Here is a 13,978-nt window from a genome sequence, read left to right as displayed (position 1 = left end):
AGATCTGCTGGGATCATCCCAGTTGGGTGGGACCCCAGTAGATCCCCTTGGCTCATCCCAGTTGGGTGGGACCCCAACGGATCATCCCAGTTGGACTGGACCCCAGTAGATCTGCTGGGATCATCCCAGTTGGGTGGGAGCCCCAAGATGGCTGGTGGCCACCCCCACGCTGACCCAAGTGGCCACGCCCACCGCCCTTCCCCACCCCCCACCCCTCCCCCGCCCCCACCCACGGGTGCCCACGGAGGCGCGGAGCCGGGTGCCGTAGCCAAGGAACCGGGTTTTATTCTGCTGCCGTTAAACAAGAGCCCCCCCTCCCCCGTCCCCCCCCACCCCCCCGCACCACCCATGGGTGGGGGGGTGGTGGGTGGCCCTGGGGGGGGACACACCGCGGGGGGGGGGGCCACCCAAACCCCGCCCCTCCCCCGTCACCCGGCTATATATATATTTTCATATTTATAGTTGCAGTGGTCCTCGTCGCCCCACCCCCACCCCAAAAAATACCCCCCCCACCCTTGGGTGCCACCCCCCCACCCTTGGGTGCCACCCCCCACCCTTGGGTGTTGCCCCTCCCCCTCATTTTTGGGGTGAAACGAGGCCTTTCTGGCACTGGGGGGGGGGGGGGGGGTGCGGATGGCAGGTGGGGGTTGGGTTGAAGTGGGGGGGGGGGGGCTGGGGGGGTGGGGAGCGGGGTGGGGGGCGGCACCCAAGGGTGCCCCCCACCCCGCTCAGTCGTCGATGCAGATGACCTCCCCCCCGCGCGGCTCCTTCTTCTCGGGCCCCTCGGCCTCGCGCTCCCGTTTCACCAGCACCGGGGGGCCGTTGGCGGCGGCTGGGGGGGGGGTGGGGTGGGGGGGGGGGGGGGGTGGGTGGGGGTCCTGGCACCCACCCACACAGAGACCCCCCACCCATGGACCCCAGGGACCCCCCACCCATGGACTCTGGCATTCAGGGACCACCCCCCCACCCATGGACCCCCAGGGACCCCCCCACCCAGGGACCCCCCCCACCCATGGACCCCAGGGACCCCCCCACCCATGGACCCCAGGGACTTGGGACCCCCACCCATGGACCCAGGCACCCAGGGACCCCCACCCAAGGACCCAGAGACCCCCATCCAAGGATTCAGGGTGCCTGGGTGCCCCCCACCCATGGACCCATGTGCTTGGGACCCCCACCCATGGACCCAGGGACCCCGCACCCATGGACCTCAAGACCCCCCCACCCATGGAATCAGGGTGCCCAGGGACCCCCACCCATGGACCCAGGGACCCCCCACCCATGGACTCAGGGACTTGGGACCCCCCACCCATGGACCCAGAGACCCCCCCCACCCATGGACCCAGGCACCGGGTGCCCCCCACCCATGGACCCCCCCACCCAAGGACCCAGAGACCCCCATCCAAGGATTCAGGGTGCCTGGGTGCCCCCCACCCATGGACCCAGGGTGCCACCAGAGACTTGGGACCCCCACCCATGGACCCAGAGACCCCCCCCACCCACGGACCCAGGCACCGGGTGCCCCCCACCCATGGACCCCCCACCCAAGGACCCAGAGACCCCCATCCAAGGATTCAGGGTGCCTGGGTGCCCCCCACCCATGGACCCAGGGTGCCCCCAGAGACTTGGGACCCCCACCCATGGACCCAGAGACCCCACCCCACCCACGGACCCAGGCACCGCGTGCCCCCCACCCGCGGGTGCTCACCGGTGATGAAGGAGCCGGGCGGCATCTGGCTGTAGTTGGCCCCGGCGGGGGGCAGGGCTCCGGCCGGGGGGGTCCCAAAGGTGCCCCCGTAGCTCGGGGGGGTGGCGTAGGGCCCCGGCGGGAAAGTCTGGAGGGACGGGTGGCACCAGGGTGTCCCCAAGGGGGTGGCACTGGGGTGGGGGTCCCCAGGGTGGGGGGGGGGGGGGTGTCCCCAGGGTGAGGGGTGTCCCCAGGAAACGTCCCCCAAGGTGAGGGACACCTCAGGATGGGGTGTCCCCAGGGTGAGGGGTGTCCTCGAGGTCACAGAAGTCCCCAAGAAATGTCCCCAGGACGGGGTGTCCCCAAGGTGGAGGTGACCCCAGGATGGGTTGTCCCCAAGTCGGGATGTCCCCAGGATGGGATGTCCCCAGGACGGGATGTCCCCAGGATGGGGTGACCCCAGGACGGGATGTCCCCAAGGTGGAGGTGACCCCAGGATGGGTTGTCCCCAAGTCGGGATGTCCCCAGGACGGGGTGTCCCCAGGATGGGGTGTCCCCAGGACGGGGTGTCCCCAAGGTGGAGGTGCCCCCAAGGCAAGGTTGTCCCCAGGTCGGGATGTCCCCAGGGAGAGGTTGTCCCCAAGGTGAAGTTGTCCCCAGGGTGAGGGACATCAAGGATGTCCCCAGGACGGGATGTCCCCAGGATGGGATGTCCCCAGGACGGGATGTCCCCAAGGTGGAGGTGACCCCACGATGGGTTGTCCCCAGGTCGGGATGTCCCCAGGACGGGATGTCCCCAAGGTGGAGGTGACCCCACGATGGGTTGTCCCCAGGTCGGGATGTCCCCAGGACGGGGTGTCCCCAGGATGGGGTGTCCCCAGGACAGGATGTCCCCAAGGTGGAGGTGACCCCAGGATGGGGTGTCCCCAGGGAGAGGTTGTCCCCAAGGTGAAGTTGTCCCCAGGGTGAGGGACATCAAGGATGTCCCCAGGACGGGATGTCCCCAAGGCGAGGTTGTCCCCAGGTCAGGATGTCCCCAGGTGGAGGTGACCCCAGGACGGGATGTCCCCAGGACGGGATGTCCCCAAGGCGAGGTTGTCCCCAGGACGGGATGTCCCCAGGACGGGATGTCCCCAAGGTGGAGGTGACCCCACGATGGGTTGTCCCCAGGACGGGATGTCCCCAGGACGGGATGTCCCCAAGGTGGAGGTGACCCCACGATGGGTTGTCCCCAGGACGGGGTGTCCCCAGGACGGGATGTCCCCAAGGTGGAGGTGACCCCAGGATGGGATGTCCCCAGGATGAGACGTCCCCAGGACGGGGTGACCCCAGGATGGGATGTCCCCAAGGCGAGGTTGTCCCCAGGTCAGGATGTCCCCAAGGTGGAGGTGACCCCAGGACGGGATGTCCCCAGGATGGGGTGTCCCCAGGGAGAGGTTGTCCCCAAGGTGAAGTTGTCCCCAGGGTGAGGGACATCAAGGATGTCCCCAGGATGGGATGTCCCCAGGATGGGATGTCCCCAGGACGGGATGTCCCCAAGGTGGAGGTGTCCCCAGAACGGGATGTCCCCAAGGTGAGGTTGTCCCCAAGGTGGAGATGACCCCAGGACGGGATGTCCCCAGGATGAGACGTCCCCAGGACGGGGTGACCCCAGGATGGGGTGACCCCAGGACAGGATGTCTCCAAGGTGGAGGTGTCCCCAGGATGGGATGTCCCCAAGGTGAGGTTGTCCCCAAGGTGGAGGTGACCCGAGGATGGGATGTCCCCAGGTCGGGATGTCCCCAGGTCGGGATGTCCCCAAGGCGAGGCTGTCCCCAGGACGGGATGTCCCCGAGGGGGGGGGGGGGTGACCCCAGGACGGGATGTCCCCGAGGTGGAGGTGCCCCCCGTTGGGTGGCGGGGGAGGGGGGTGACTTACGGGCGGGGGGTGGCTCTCGGTGCCCTTGCTGGCCAGGCGGCTGAGGATGCTGCGCTCGGACATCTGGAGGCGGGCGGCGATGGGGGGGATGCGCGACAGCGTGGCGGGCAGGCGCGTCACGTCGGCCTTCATGTCGCTCAGCAGCTCCTCCAATTGGTTCAGCACTGGCGCGGGGGCGGGGCGGCGGGGGAGGGGGAAGAGAGACACACACACACACAAAAAAAAAAAAAGAAGAGGGCGGGAGGGGGCCCGTCAGCGCCGGGGGGCCGCCCCGCGCCTACTCACAGCTTACTCACAGCTTACTCACAGCGCGGGGGTCGCTGGGAGGGGGTGGCGGTGCTCAGGTGAGCGGGGGGAGGGGGTGGGGCGGGGCGGGGGACACGCCTGCGCTACTCGGGGGGTACTCGGGGGATACTCGGGGGGTACTCGGGGGATACTCGGGGGAGTTACTCTGCGTAGGAGCCCCGAGCACTCTGGGCCTGCGCCTGACACTGGTGGAACTGGGATTGGTTTTTTTTTTTTTTCCTCTAGGTAAAGCTGGAGTTACTCCAGGTTTACTCCCTACTCCCGAGATACTCCGGGAATACTCCTGGCGTACTCCGGATCTACAGGCCAGATTTGCCGGAGATCCTCCTCCTTGGAAACTCTGGATTTACTCCTTAACCACTCCAGAGATACTCTGGGCCTACTCCTCACTTCCTCCTTAGATACTCCGGGCATACTCTGGGCGGAGCTACTCCGGGTTCCGGCTTGTAGAGCCACGGGAGATACGCCGAGTAAGCTCGGAGTGACTGAAGGGGGGGGTCTATGCTGTGGCTACACGGGAGGTACTCCAGACATACTCCTTAGATACTCCTCCACTGCTCTCCAGCCACACCAGAGCTACTCCAGGTGTAGCGCTTAGCCACACTAAAAATACTCCAGGTGTACTCCACGGATACATCGGAGATACTCCCTGCTACTTCGGGCATCCTCGTCACTCACGGATACTCAGGGGATACTCGTTACACAGCCCCAGAGATCCTCAGCCTACACCAACGCTACTCAGCGCTTCCTCCGGTAACGACACCAGAGACGCGCTGGGCTCTGGACTACTCTGGGTTTACTCATTAAATACACCCAGGAAAAATACTCCGGGTTTCCTCGGCACGCTCCTGGGGAGTACTCCAGGCTTACTCATTAAACACACAGAGGATACTCCAGGTATAAGGGGGGGGTGGGGAGGGGGGTGGGGGGAATACTCAGGGATGCTCCAGGCAAAGCCGTTACATGCAGCGTTACTCCAGGCTTACTCATCGCATGCACCACGGATACTCTGACCACCGTGCTACTCAGCCGATCCTCCTTCCCTTGCCCCCGCCGCCGTCCCCGTCCCCCCCCCCCCAACGCTCCTCCCGGTGTAAAAAACCTCCGGCACCCCAGAAACAACACAACGGGAGACGCTACAACAGCTTTACACCACAGCTACTCAGCAGCTACATCACAGCGCAAAGCAACAGAGGCACCCGCCGGCTCCTCGCGCGCCCTACTCCGAGCTTACTCAGAGCTTACTCCAGGTTTACTCACACCCCAAAAAAAAAAAAAAAACAAAAAACAACCCCTCGGGGACCGCCCCGGCACCTCCCGTGCCCCCTTAACCCCCCCCCAATCCCCGCCCCCACCCCCCCACCCCGCCCCGTTCCCCACCCCCCCCGCCACCCAGAAAGCAACACGCAGAGCAAGGATACACCGGGAGCCGGTTGGGAGGAGAACCCCACTTTAATGATCGAGAAGCGAGAGCGAGAGCGCGGTACAGAAGGGCGCCGGGCGCTAGACGGGGCGGCCGCGGCGGGGGCGGCGGGGTGGGGGGCCCGCCCTCCTCTTACCCTTGTGCAGGACGGCGTTGGCCGGCTTGTTGCCCGCCAGCGACTCCTTGGACAAGTGCTGGTGGCTCTCGGCCAGGCACTCGACCTCGGCGAAGCGGGTGTTGAGGGCCATGGCGGGGTGGCTGGGGTCCTGCGTCATGTTCAGGTAGGCGGCGCGGCGCAGCTGCTCCTCGATCACCAGCGCCTGCTCCAGGAGCTGCGGGGGAGGGTGGGGTGGGGTGGGGGGTGGGGGGCGGGGGAGGGGGAGGAAAAAGAAAAAAGGGAGAGGGGTGAGGGAGGGCACCCAGCGCTGACGTCGCGCGGCCAACGTTGATGTTGGGTCAAGAGGTGGGTGTCGGAGCACCCAGCGGTGGAGGTCACCCGCCCAACGTTGACGTCACCCAACGCTTAGAGGACCTGGACATCCTGGCACCCAACTCTGACCTCACGCACCCAACTCTGACGTCACGCACCCAACGCTGACCTCACACACGCAACGTTGATGTCAACCATTGGGTCAATAGCTGGGTGTCGGAGCACCCAACGCTTGAGGTCACCCGTCCAACGTTGACGTCACCCAACGCTTACAGGACCTGGACATCCTGGCACCCAACTCTGACGTCACGCACCCAACTCTGACGTCACGCACCCAACGCTGACCTCACACACCCAACGCTGATGTCACGCACCCAACACTTATGGCACCCAGCCAACGCTGATGTCAACCATTGGGTCAAGAGCTGGGTGTCGGAGCACCCAACGCTTGAGGTCACCCGCCCAATGTTGACGTCACCCAACGCTTAGAGGACCTGGACATCCTGGCACCCACCTGGCACCCAACGCTGACGTCACGCACCCAACGCTGACCTCACGCACCCAATGCTGATGTCACGCACCCAACACTTATGTCACACAGCCAACGCTGATGTCAACCATTGGGTCAAGAGCTGGGTGTCGGAGCACCCAACGCTTGAGGTCACCCGCCCAATGTTGACGTCACCCAACGCTTAGAGGACCTGGACATCCTGGCACCCAACGCTGACGTCACGCACCCAACTCTGACCTCACGCACCCAACGCTGATGTCATGCAGTCAACGTTCATGTTGGGTCAAGAGGTGGGTGTCGGAGCACCCAGCAGTGGAGGTCACCTGCCCAACGTTGACGTCACCCAACGCTTAGAGGACCTGGACATCCTGGCACCCAACTCTGACCTCACACACCCAACGCTGACCTCACACACCCAACGCTGATGTCCCGCACCCAACACTTATGTCACACAGCCAACGCTGATGTCAACCATTGGGTCAAGAGGTGGGTGTTGGAGCACCCAACGCTTGAGGTCACCTGCCCAACGTTGACGTCACCCAACACTTAGAGGACCTGGACATCCTGGCACCCAACTCTGACCTCACACACCCAACTCTGACGTCACGCACCCAACGCTGACCTCACGCACCCAATGTTGACGTCACGCACCCAACGCTGATGTCAACCATTGGGTCAAGAGCTGGGTGTCGGAGCACCCAACGCTTGAGGTCACCCGCCCAACGTTGATGGCACCCAACGCTTAGAGGACCTGGACATCCTGGCACCCACCTGGCACCCAACGCTGACGTCACGCACCCAACGCTGACCTCACGCACCCAACACTTATGTCACACAGCCAACGCTGACCTCACACACCCAACGCTTGAGGTCACCCGTCCAACGTTGACGTCACCCAACGCTTAGAGGACCTGGACATCCTGGCACCCAACACTGACCTCACGCACCCAACTGTGACGTCACGCACCCAACTCCGACCTCACACACCCAATGTTGACGTCACGCACCCAATGCTGATGTCAACCATTGGGTCAAGAGCTGGGTGTTGGAGCACCCAACGCTTGAGGTCACCCGCCCAACGTTGATGGCACCCAACGCTTAGAGGACCTGGACATCCTGGCACCCACCTGGCACCCAACGCTGACGTCACGCACCCAATGCTGACATCACACCCCCAGCTCTGACGTCACCCATCGCTTAGAGGACCCGGGCGTCTCGGCACCTCCTCGGGCACAGCCCACGTGCAAGCCCCGCCCCCTTTCCGTGGCCGCCTCCCCCCTCGCCTGGGCACTGGTGCAAGGACCCGTCGTGCCCATGAGCCCCTCGTGCAAGGTTCTCGTGCGAGCCCCAGCACAAGAGCAGCTGCCACACGCGCTCCTCGCACCAGTGCCCCCCAGCACCAGCCCCAGGCCGGCCACCAGCCCCGTGCGAGCGTGACCCTCGTGCGAGCCCCCAGCGCAAAACCAGCTGCCAGGCGCGCTCCTCGCGCCAGCGCCATCCCAGACACCAGCCCCCACGCAAGCACTACCCTCGTGCGAGCCCCTCGTGCGAGTCCCCAGCGCAAAAGTCACACACACACACGCGCTCCTCGCACCAGCGCCTCCCCCCCCCCACCCCCCAGCACGAGCCCCAGGCAGACGCCAGCCCCGTGCGAGCGCGACCCCCTCGTGCGAGCCCTCGTGCGAGCCCTCGTGCGCTCACCTTGAAGCGGCGTGCGAGGAACTTGTTCTTCATCTCCAGGAAGTTCCCCTTGGAGGCCTCGCCCTTGAAGGGCTCGTTGATGACCCCGAAGGCGCCGTCGTTCTGGATGTCGGTCCAGCGCGCGTAGCCGTGGCTGCGCGCTAAGGACTGTCACCGCGTCACCGCGTCACCGTGTCACCGCGTCACTGTGTCACCCATCACCGTGTCACCAGTGTCCCCCTCAGCCCCCCCAAAATCCAGCGCGCGTAGCCGTGGCTGCACACTAAGGACTGTCACCGCGTCACCACGTCACTGTGTCACCCGTCACCGCGTCACCATGTCACCGCGTCACCAGTGTCCCCCTCAGCCCCCCCAAAATCCAGCGCGCGTAGCCGTGGCTGCGCACTAAGGACTGTCACCGCGTCACCACGTCACTGTGTCACCCGTCACCGCGTCACCATGTCACCGCGTCACCAGTGTCCCCCTCATCCCCCCCAAAATCGAGCATGCGTAGCGGTGGCTGCACGCTAAGGACTGTCACCGTGTCACCGTGTCACCGCGTCACCGTGTCACCCGTCACCGCGTCACCAGTGTCCCCCTCAGCCCCCCCCAAAATCCAGCACGCGTAGCCGTGGCTGCGCGCTAAGGACTGTCACCGCGTCACCGTGTCACCCATCACCGTGTCACCCGTCACTGTGTCACTGTGTCCCCAGCAGCCCCCAGGTCATCGCCCGGCCAGAGCCCAGAGGTGGGGCTGTCACCACCGCACCACTGCCACCACGTCGTCATCACCGTGTCACCATCACCGCGTCACTGTCACCGTCACCACAACACCGTGTTGTCACATCCCTGTCACTGCGTCACCAACGCGTCACCGTCACCATCACCACGTCCCTGTGTTGTTGTCACATCCCTGTCACCACGTCACCGTCACCACGTCACCGTTAACACGTCACCACCACGTCACTGCCACCCTGTCTGCATCACCGTGTCACCCCGTCCCCAATGTCCCCCCCACACAAAGGACCGTCACCATGTCACCGCGTTGCCGCTGCCGTGTCACCGTCACGGCGCCGCTCTGTCCCCAACAACGTCCCTCTCATCCCCCCCACGCTAATGACCGTCACCGCGTCACCGCGTCACCGCGTCACTGTCACCAGGGCCACCCCCACCAGTGCACGGGAGAGCGTCACCCATCACCGTGTCACCGCGTCACCGTCACCACATCACCGGGGGCACTCCTGCCAGCGCAGGGGAGAGTGTCACCTGTCACCGCGTCACCGCGTCACTGTCACATCACCGGGGCCACCCATGCCAGCGCACGGGAGAGTGTCACCCGTCACCATCACCACATCACCACATCCTGTGCCAGCGCACGGGAGAGTGTCACTCGTCACCGCGTCACCGTGTCACCGGGGCCACCCCTGCCAGCGTGCGGGAGAGTGTCACCCGTCACCGTGTCACCGCATCACCGTCACATCACCGGGGCCACCCCTGCCAGTGCACGGGAGAGTGTCACCCGTCACCGCGTCACCGTCATATCACTGGGGCCACCCCTGCCAGCGCACAGGAGACTGTCACCGCGTCACCGCATCCCTGCCACCACCTCCTCCTCCCCGTCACCCGTCCCCCGCATCGCCGTCCCCACCGTCACGGCCGCTCCGCCGTCACCCGTCCCCCGGGGTCGCCCCTACCTCGGCGTCACCCTCAGCGCCGTCGCCGCTGCCGCCGCCCGGCTGGCGTGTCACGGGGTGACGTCACGGTGGTGACGTCACGGGGTGACGTCACGGGGTGACACGGGCGCGTCGGGGGCGACGTCACCGCGCCGGAAGGATACAGGACGATGCCGGCCAGCAGCCAGTAGTCGTGCCGCCGGTGCCAGATCTCGTTGAGTTTCCCGGAGGAGATGCGGCGCGCTCCTCGTTCTGCCACAGCGTGTGCAGCTCTGGGGGGGGGTGGGACGGACACATGGGGGCGGGGTCAGGAAAAGGGGACCCCCCCGGCCCCGCCCGCGTGTCCCCCCCCCGCCCACCCCGTCACCCACTCACCCGTGAAGCCGCCGTCGGCGATGTTGAACATGAAGCGGGGTTTCTCGCTCCTGTCGTCCCGCCGGCCGTTGGCGCGGGGTTCCGGCTTGGGTTCCTTCTCCGGCTTCACCTCCTCTGCGCGGGGGGCGGGGCGGGGCGGGGGGGAAACGTGGGGGGGGCGCACGGGGGTCAGCGTCGCGTGGCTGCCCCCCCAAACCGCCCCCAGTCCTCCCAGTAAGCAGGAAACCACTGGCAGCCATCAGTAGGCTTCAGAGTGAACGCGGCAAAAGCGTGGGGGTGGGGCCGTGGGGACGCGCAGGGGCGTGGGGGGGACGCGTGGGGGCGTGGGGGGGGACGGGGGGGGCGCACGGGGGGCCAGCGTCGCGTGGCTGCCCCCCAAACCACCCCCAGTCCTCCAGTAAGCAGGAAACCACCGACAGCCATCAGTAGGCTTCAGAGTGAACGCGGCAAAAGCGCGGGGGTGGGGCCGTGGGGACGCGCAGGGGCGTGGGGGGGACGCGTGGGGGCGTGGGGGGGGGACGGGGGGGGCGCACGGGGGGTCAGCGTCGCGTGGCTGCCCCCCCCAAACCACCCCCAGTCCTCCAGTAAGCAGGAAACCACCGGCAGCCATCAGTAGGCTTCAGAGTGAACGCGGCAAAAGCGTGGGGGTGGGGCCGTGGGGACGCGCAGGGGCGTGGGGGGGACGCGTGGGGGCGTGGGGGGGGACGGGGGGGGTGCACGGGGGTCAGTGTCGCGTGGCTGCCCCCCCAAACCGCCCCCAGTCCTCCCAGTAAGCAGGAAACCACCCGCAGCCATCAGTAGGCTTCAGAGTGAACGCGGCAAAAGCGCGGGGGTGGGGCCGTGGGGGACGCGCAGGGGCGTGGGGGGGACGCGTGGGGGCGTGGGGGGGGACGGGGGGGGCGCACGGGGGGTCAGCGTCGCGTGGCTGCCCCCCCAAACCGCCCCCAGTCCTCCCAGTAAGCAGGAAACCACCGGCAGCCATCAGTAGGCTTCAGAGTGAACGCGGCAAAAGCGCGGGGGTGGGGCCGTGGGGACGCGCAGGGGGGTGGGGGGGACGCGTGGGGGCGTGGGGGGGGACGGGGGGGGCGCACGGGGGGTCAGCGTCGCGTGGCTGCCCCCCCAAACCGCCCCCAGTCCTCCCAGTAAGCAGGAAACCACCGGCAGCCATCAGTAGGCTTCAGAGTGAACGCGGCAAAAGCGCGGGGGTGGGGCCGTGGGGACGCGCAGGGGCGTGGGGGGGACGCATGGGGGGGGACGGGGGGGGTGCACGGGGGTCAGCGTCGCGTGGCTGCCCCCCCCAAACCGCCCCCAGTCCTCCCAGTAAGCAGGAAACCACCGGCAGCCATCAGTAGGCTTCAGAGTGAACGCGGCAAAAGCGCGGGGGTGGGGCCGTGGGGACGCGCGGGGGCGTGGGGGGGATGCGTGGGGGCGTGGGGGGGGACGGGGGGGGCGCACGGGGGGTCAGCGTCGCGTGGCTGCCCCCCCAAACCACCCCCAGTCCTCCCAGTAAGCAGGAAACCACCGGCAGCCATCAGTAGGCTTCAGAGTGAACGCGGCAAAAGCGCGGGGTGGGGCCGTGGGGACGCGCAGGGGCGTGGGGGGGACGCGTGGGGGCGTGGGGGGGACGGGGGGGGCGCACGGGGGTCAGCGTCGCGTGGCTGCCCCCCCAAACCGCCCCCAGTCCTCCCAGTAAGCAGGAAACCACCGGCAGCCATCAGTAGGCTTCAGAGTGAACACGGCAAAAGGAAGAGCAGAGCCCTGGGTTAAGCCCCGCCTGGTCCGGCGTGGCCCCGCCCCCTCTCCGCAGCCAAGCCCCGCCCCCCCCCCGGGCACCTCGTTTGGGGTCAGGGTCCCCCAGCCGCTCCCTGGGCTCCTCCTCGGGGGGCTTCTCGTCGCCCTTCTCGCCCCCGGGACCCTTCTCGGCCTCGGCGCCTGCGGGGGGGGGGGGCGGGGAGGGGTGGGACAGGGGTGCCGGGATGCCTGGGGGCCCCCCCGGCGAGTTTGGGGGGCACCCGGATGGGTGGGGGGGGCACCCAAATGTCTGGGTCACCTGGGAGATTTGGGGGGCACCCGGATGGGTGGGGGGGGCACCCAAAATGTCTGGGTCACCTGGGAGATTTGGGGGGCACCCAGAGGGGTGGGGGGGGCACCCAGATGCCTGGGTCACCTGGGAGATTTTGGGGGGCACCCAGAGGGGTGGGGGGGGGGATGCGGGGGTCACCCAAATGTCTGGGTCCCCTGGGAGATTTGGGGGGCACCCAGAGGGGTGGGGGGGGGATGCGGGGGGGCACCCAAATGTCTGGGTCCCATGGCAGATTTGGGGGGGCACCCAGAGGGGTGGGGGGGGCACCCAGATGCCTGGGTCACCTGGGAGATTTGGGGGGGCACCAGAGGGGTGGGGGGGGGATGCGGGGGGGCACCCAAATGTCTGGGTCCCCAGGGAGATTTGGGGGGCACCCAGAGGGGTGGGGGGGGGATGGGGGGGGCACCCAAATGTCTGGGTCCCCTGGGAGATTTGGGGGGCACCCAGAGGGGTGGGGGGGGGATGCGGGGGGGCACCCAAATGCCTGGGTCCCCTGGGAGATTTGGGGGGCACCCAGAGGGGTGGGGGGGGCACCCAAATGTCTGGGTCCCATGGGAGATTTGGGGGGCACCCAGAGGGCTGGGGGGGATTGGGGGGGCACTCAAATGCCTGGTCCCCTGGGAGATGTGGGGGGCACCCAGAGGGGTGGGGGGGGGGATGCGGGGGGGCACCCAAATGTCTGGGTCCCTGGGGAGATTTGGGGGGTACCCAGAGGGGTGGGGGCACCCAAATATCTGGGTCCCATGGGAGATTTGGGGGGCACCCAGAGGGGTGGGGGGGGGGGGGAATGGGGGGGGCACCCAAATATCTGGGTCCCCTGGGAGATTTTGGGGGGCACCCAGAGCGGTTGGGGGGGGTGGGGGCACCAAAAAATCTGGGTGCCCTGAGGAATTTAAGGGGGCACCCACACACCTGGGTGCCCTGGGAGATGGGTGGGGGGGGGCACCCAAATCTCTGGGTCCCCCGGGAGATTTTGGGGGGGCACCCAGAGGGGTGGGGGGGGCCACCTGAAAAACTGGGTGCTCTGAGAGATTTGGGGGGGGGGGCACCTGGATGGGATGGGTGGGGGGGTCACCCAAGTATCTGGGTCCCCTGGGAGTTTTGGGGGGCACCCAGGGGTGGGGTGGGGGCACCCAAATGGGTGGGGGGCACCCAAACCCCTGGTTTTTTGGGGGGGGGGGGGGGAATGACACACCCTCACCTGCTCGCTCCTCGCGGGCCGGGTGCCCTTCGGCCTCGGGGTCCCGCGGGCCGGGTGCCTCCTCCTCCTCCCCCGCCTTGCGCTGCCCTTCGGCCTCGCCGGGGTCGCCCGGGGGACGGCGGCACCTCGGGGACAGCAGCCTGGGGGGGGGGGGGGAGGGGGTCAGGGCGGGGGAGGGGAGGGGGGGAGGGTGCAGGGTGGGGGAGGGGCGGGCACCCACCTCCGTCTCCGGCCTCTCGGGGCCCCTGGGCTCCCGCTCGTCCCGGGCGTCCCCCTCGTCCCTGTCCGGGGGGGGGCAGCGGGACCTCGGCGCGGTCACTGGGTGCTGGCGTGGCTGGGACGGGGACGGGGGACACGGACAGGGACAGGGACAGGGACAGGGGACAGGGGACAGGGACAGGGACGGGGACGGGGACAGGGACAGGGACAGGGGACAGGGACAGGGACGGGGACGGGGACAGGGACAGGGACAGGGACAGGGACAGGGACAGGGGACGGGGACAGGGACGGGGACGGGGACGGGGACGGGGACAGGGGACAGGGGACAGGGACAGGGGACAGGGACAGGGACAGGGACAGGGACAGGGGACAGGGACAGGGACGGGGACAGGGACGGGGACGGGGGACGGGGACGGGGACAGGGGACAGGGGACAGGGACAGGGGACAGGGACAGGGACAGGGACAGGGGAC

General features: G+C 67.7%; 1 protein-coding gene across 1 annotated transcript; it reads right to left on the bottom strand.

Moving 5' to 3' along the window:
• Nucleotides 1-521: 521 nt before the first annotated feature.
• LOC147596019 (ATP-dependent chromatin remodeler CHD3-like) lies at nucleotides 522-13,568 on the bottom strand (the record flags this gene model as incomplete). The annotated part of the gene is given in 11 exon segments (XM_086771730.1): nucleotides 522-832; nucleotides 1,709-1,835; nucleotides 3,606-3,769; nucleotides 5,471-5,666; nucleotides 7,977-8,109; nucleotides 9,793-9,865; nucleotides 9,868-9,900; nucleotides 10,004-10,117; nucleotides 11,837-11,935; nucleotides 13,288-13,427; nucleotides 13,508-13,568. Coding segments are annotated over 11 exon segments (1,244 nt in total), but the record flags the coding sequence as incomplete, so codon positions are not given.
• Nucleotides 13,569-13,978: the final 410 nt, after the last annotated feature.

This window comes from Chlamydotis macqueenii, unplaced genomic scaffold (genome assembly GCF_036417535.1).
Source record: "Chlamydotis macqueenii isolate bChlMac1 unplaced genomic scaffold, bChlMac1.mat HAP1_SCAFFOLD_4, whole genome shotgun sequence".
Lineage (NCBI taxonomy): Eukaryota > Metazoa > Chordata > Aves > Otidiformes > Otididae > Chlamydotis > Chlamydotis macqueenii.
The sequence above is the reverse complement of the archived record's forward strand: the minus strand, read 5'-3'. Positions and strand labels throughout refer to the sequence as shown.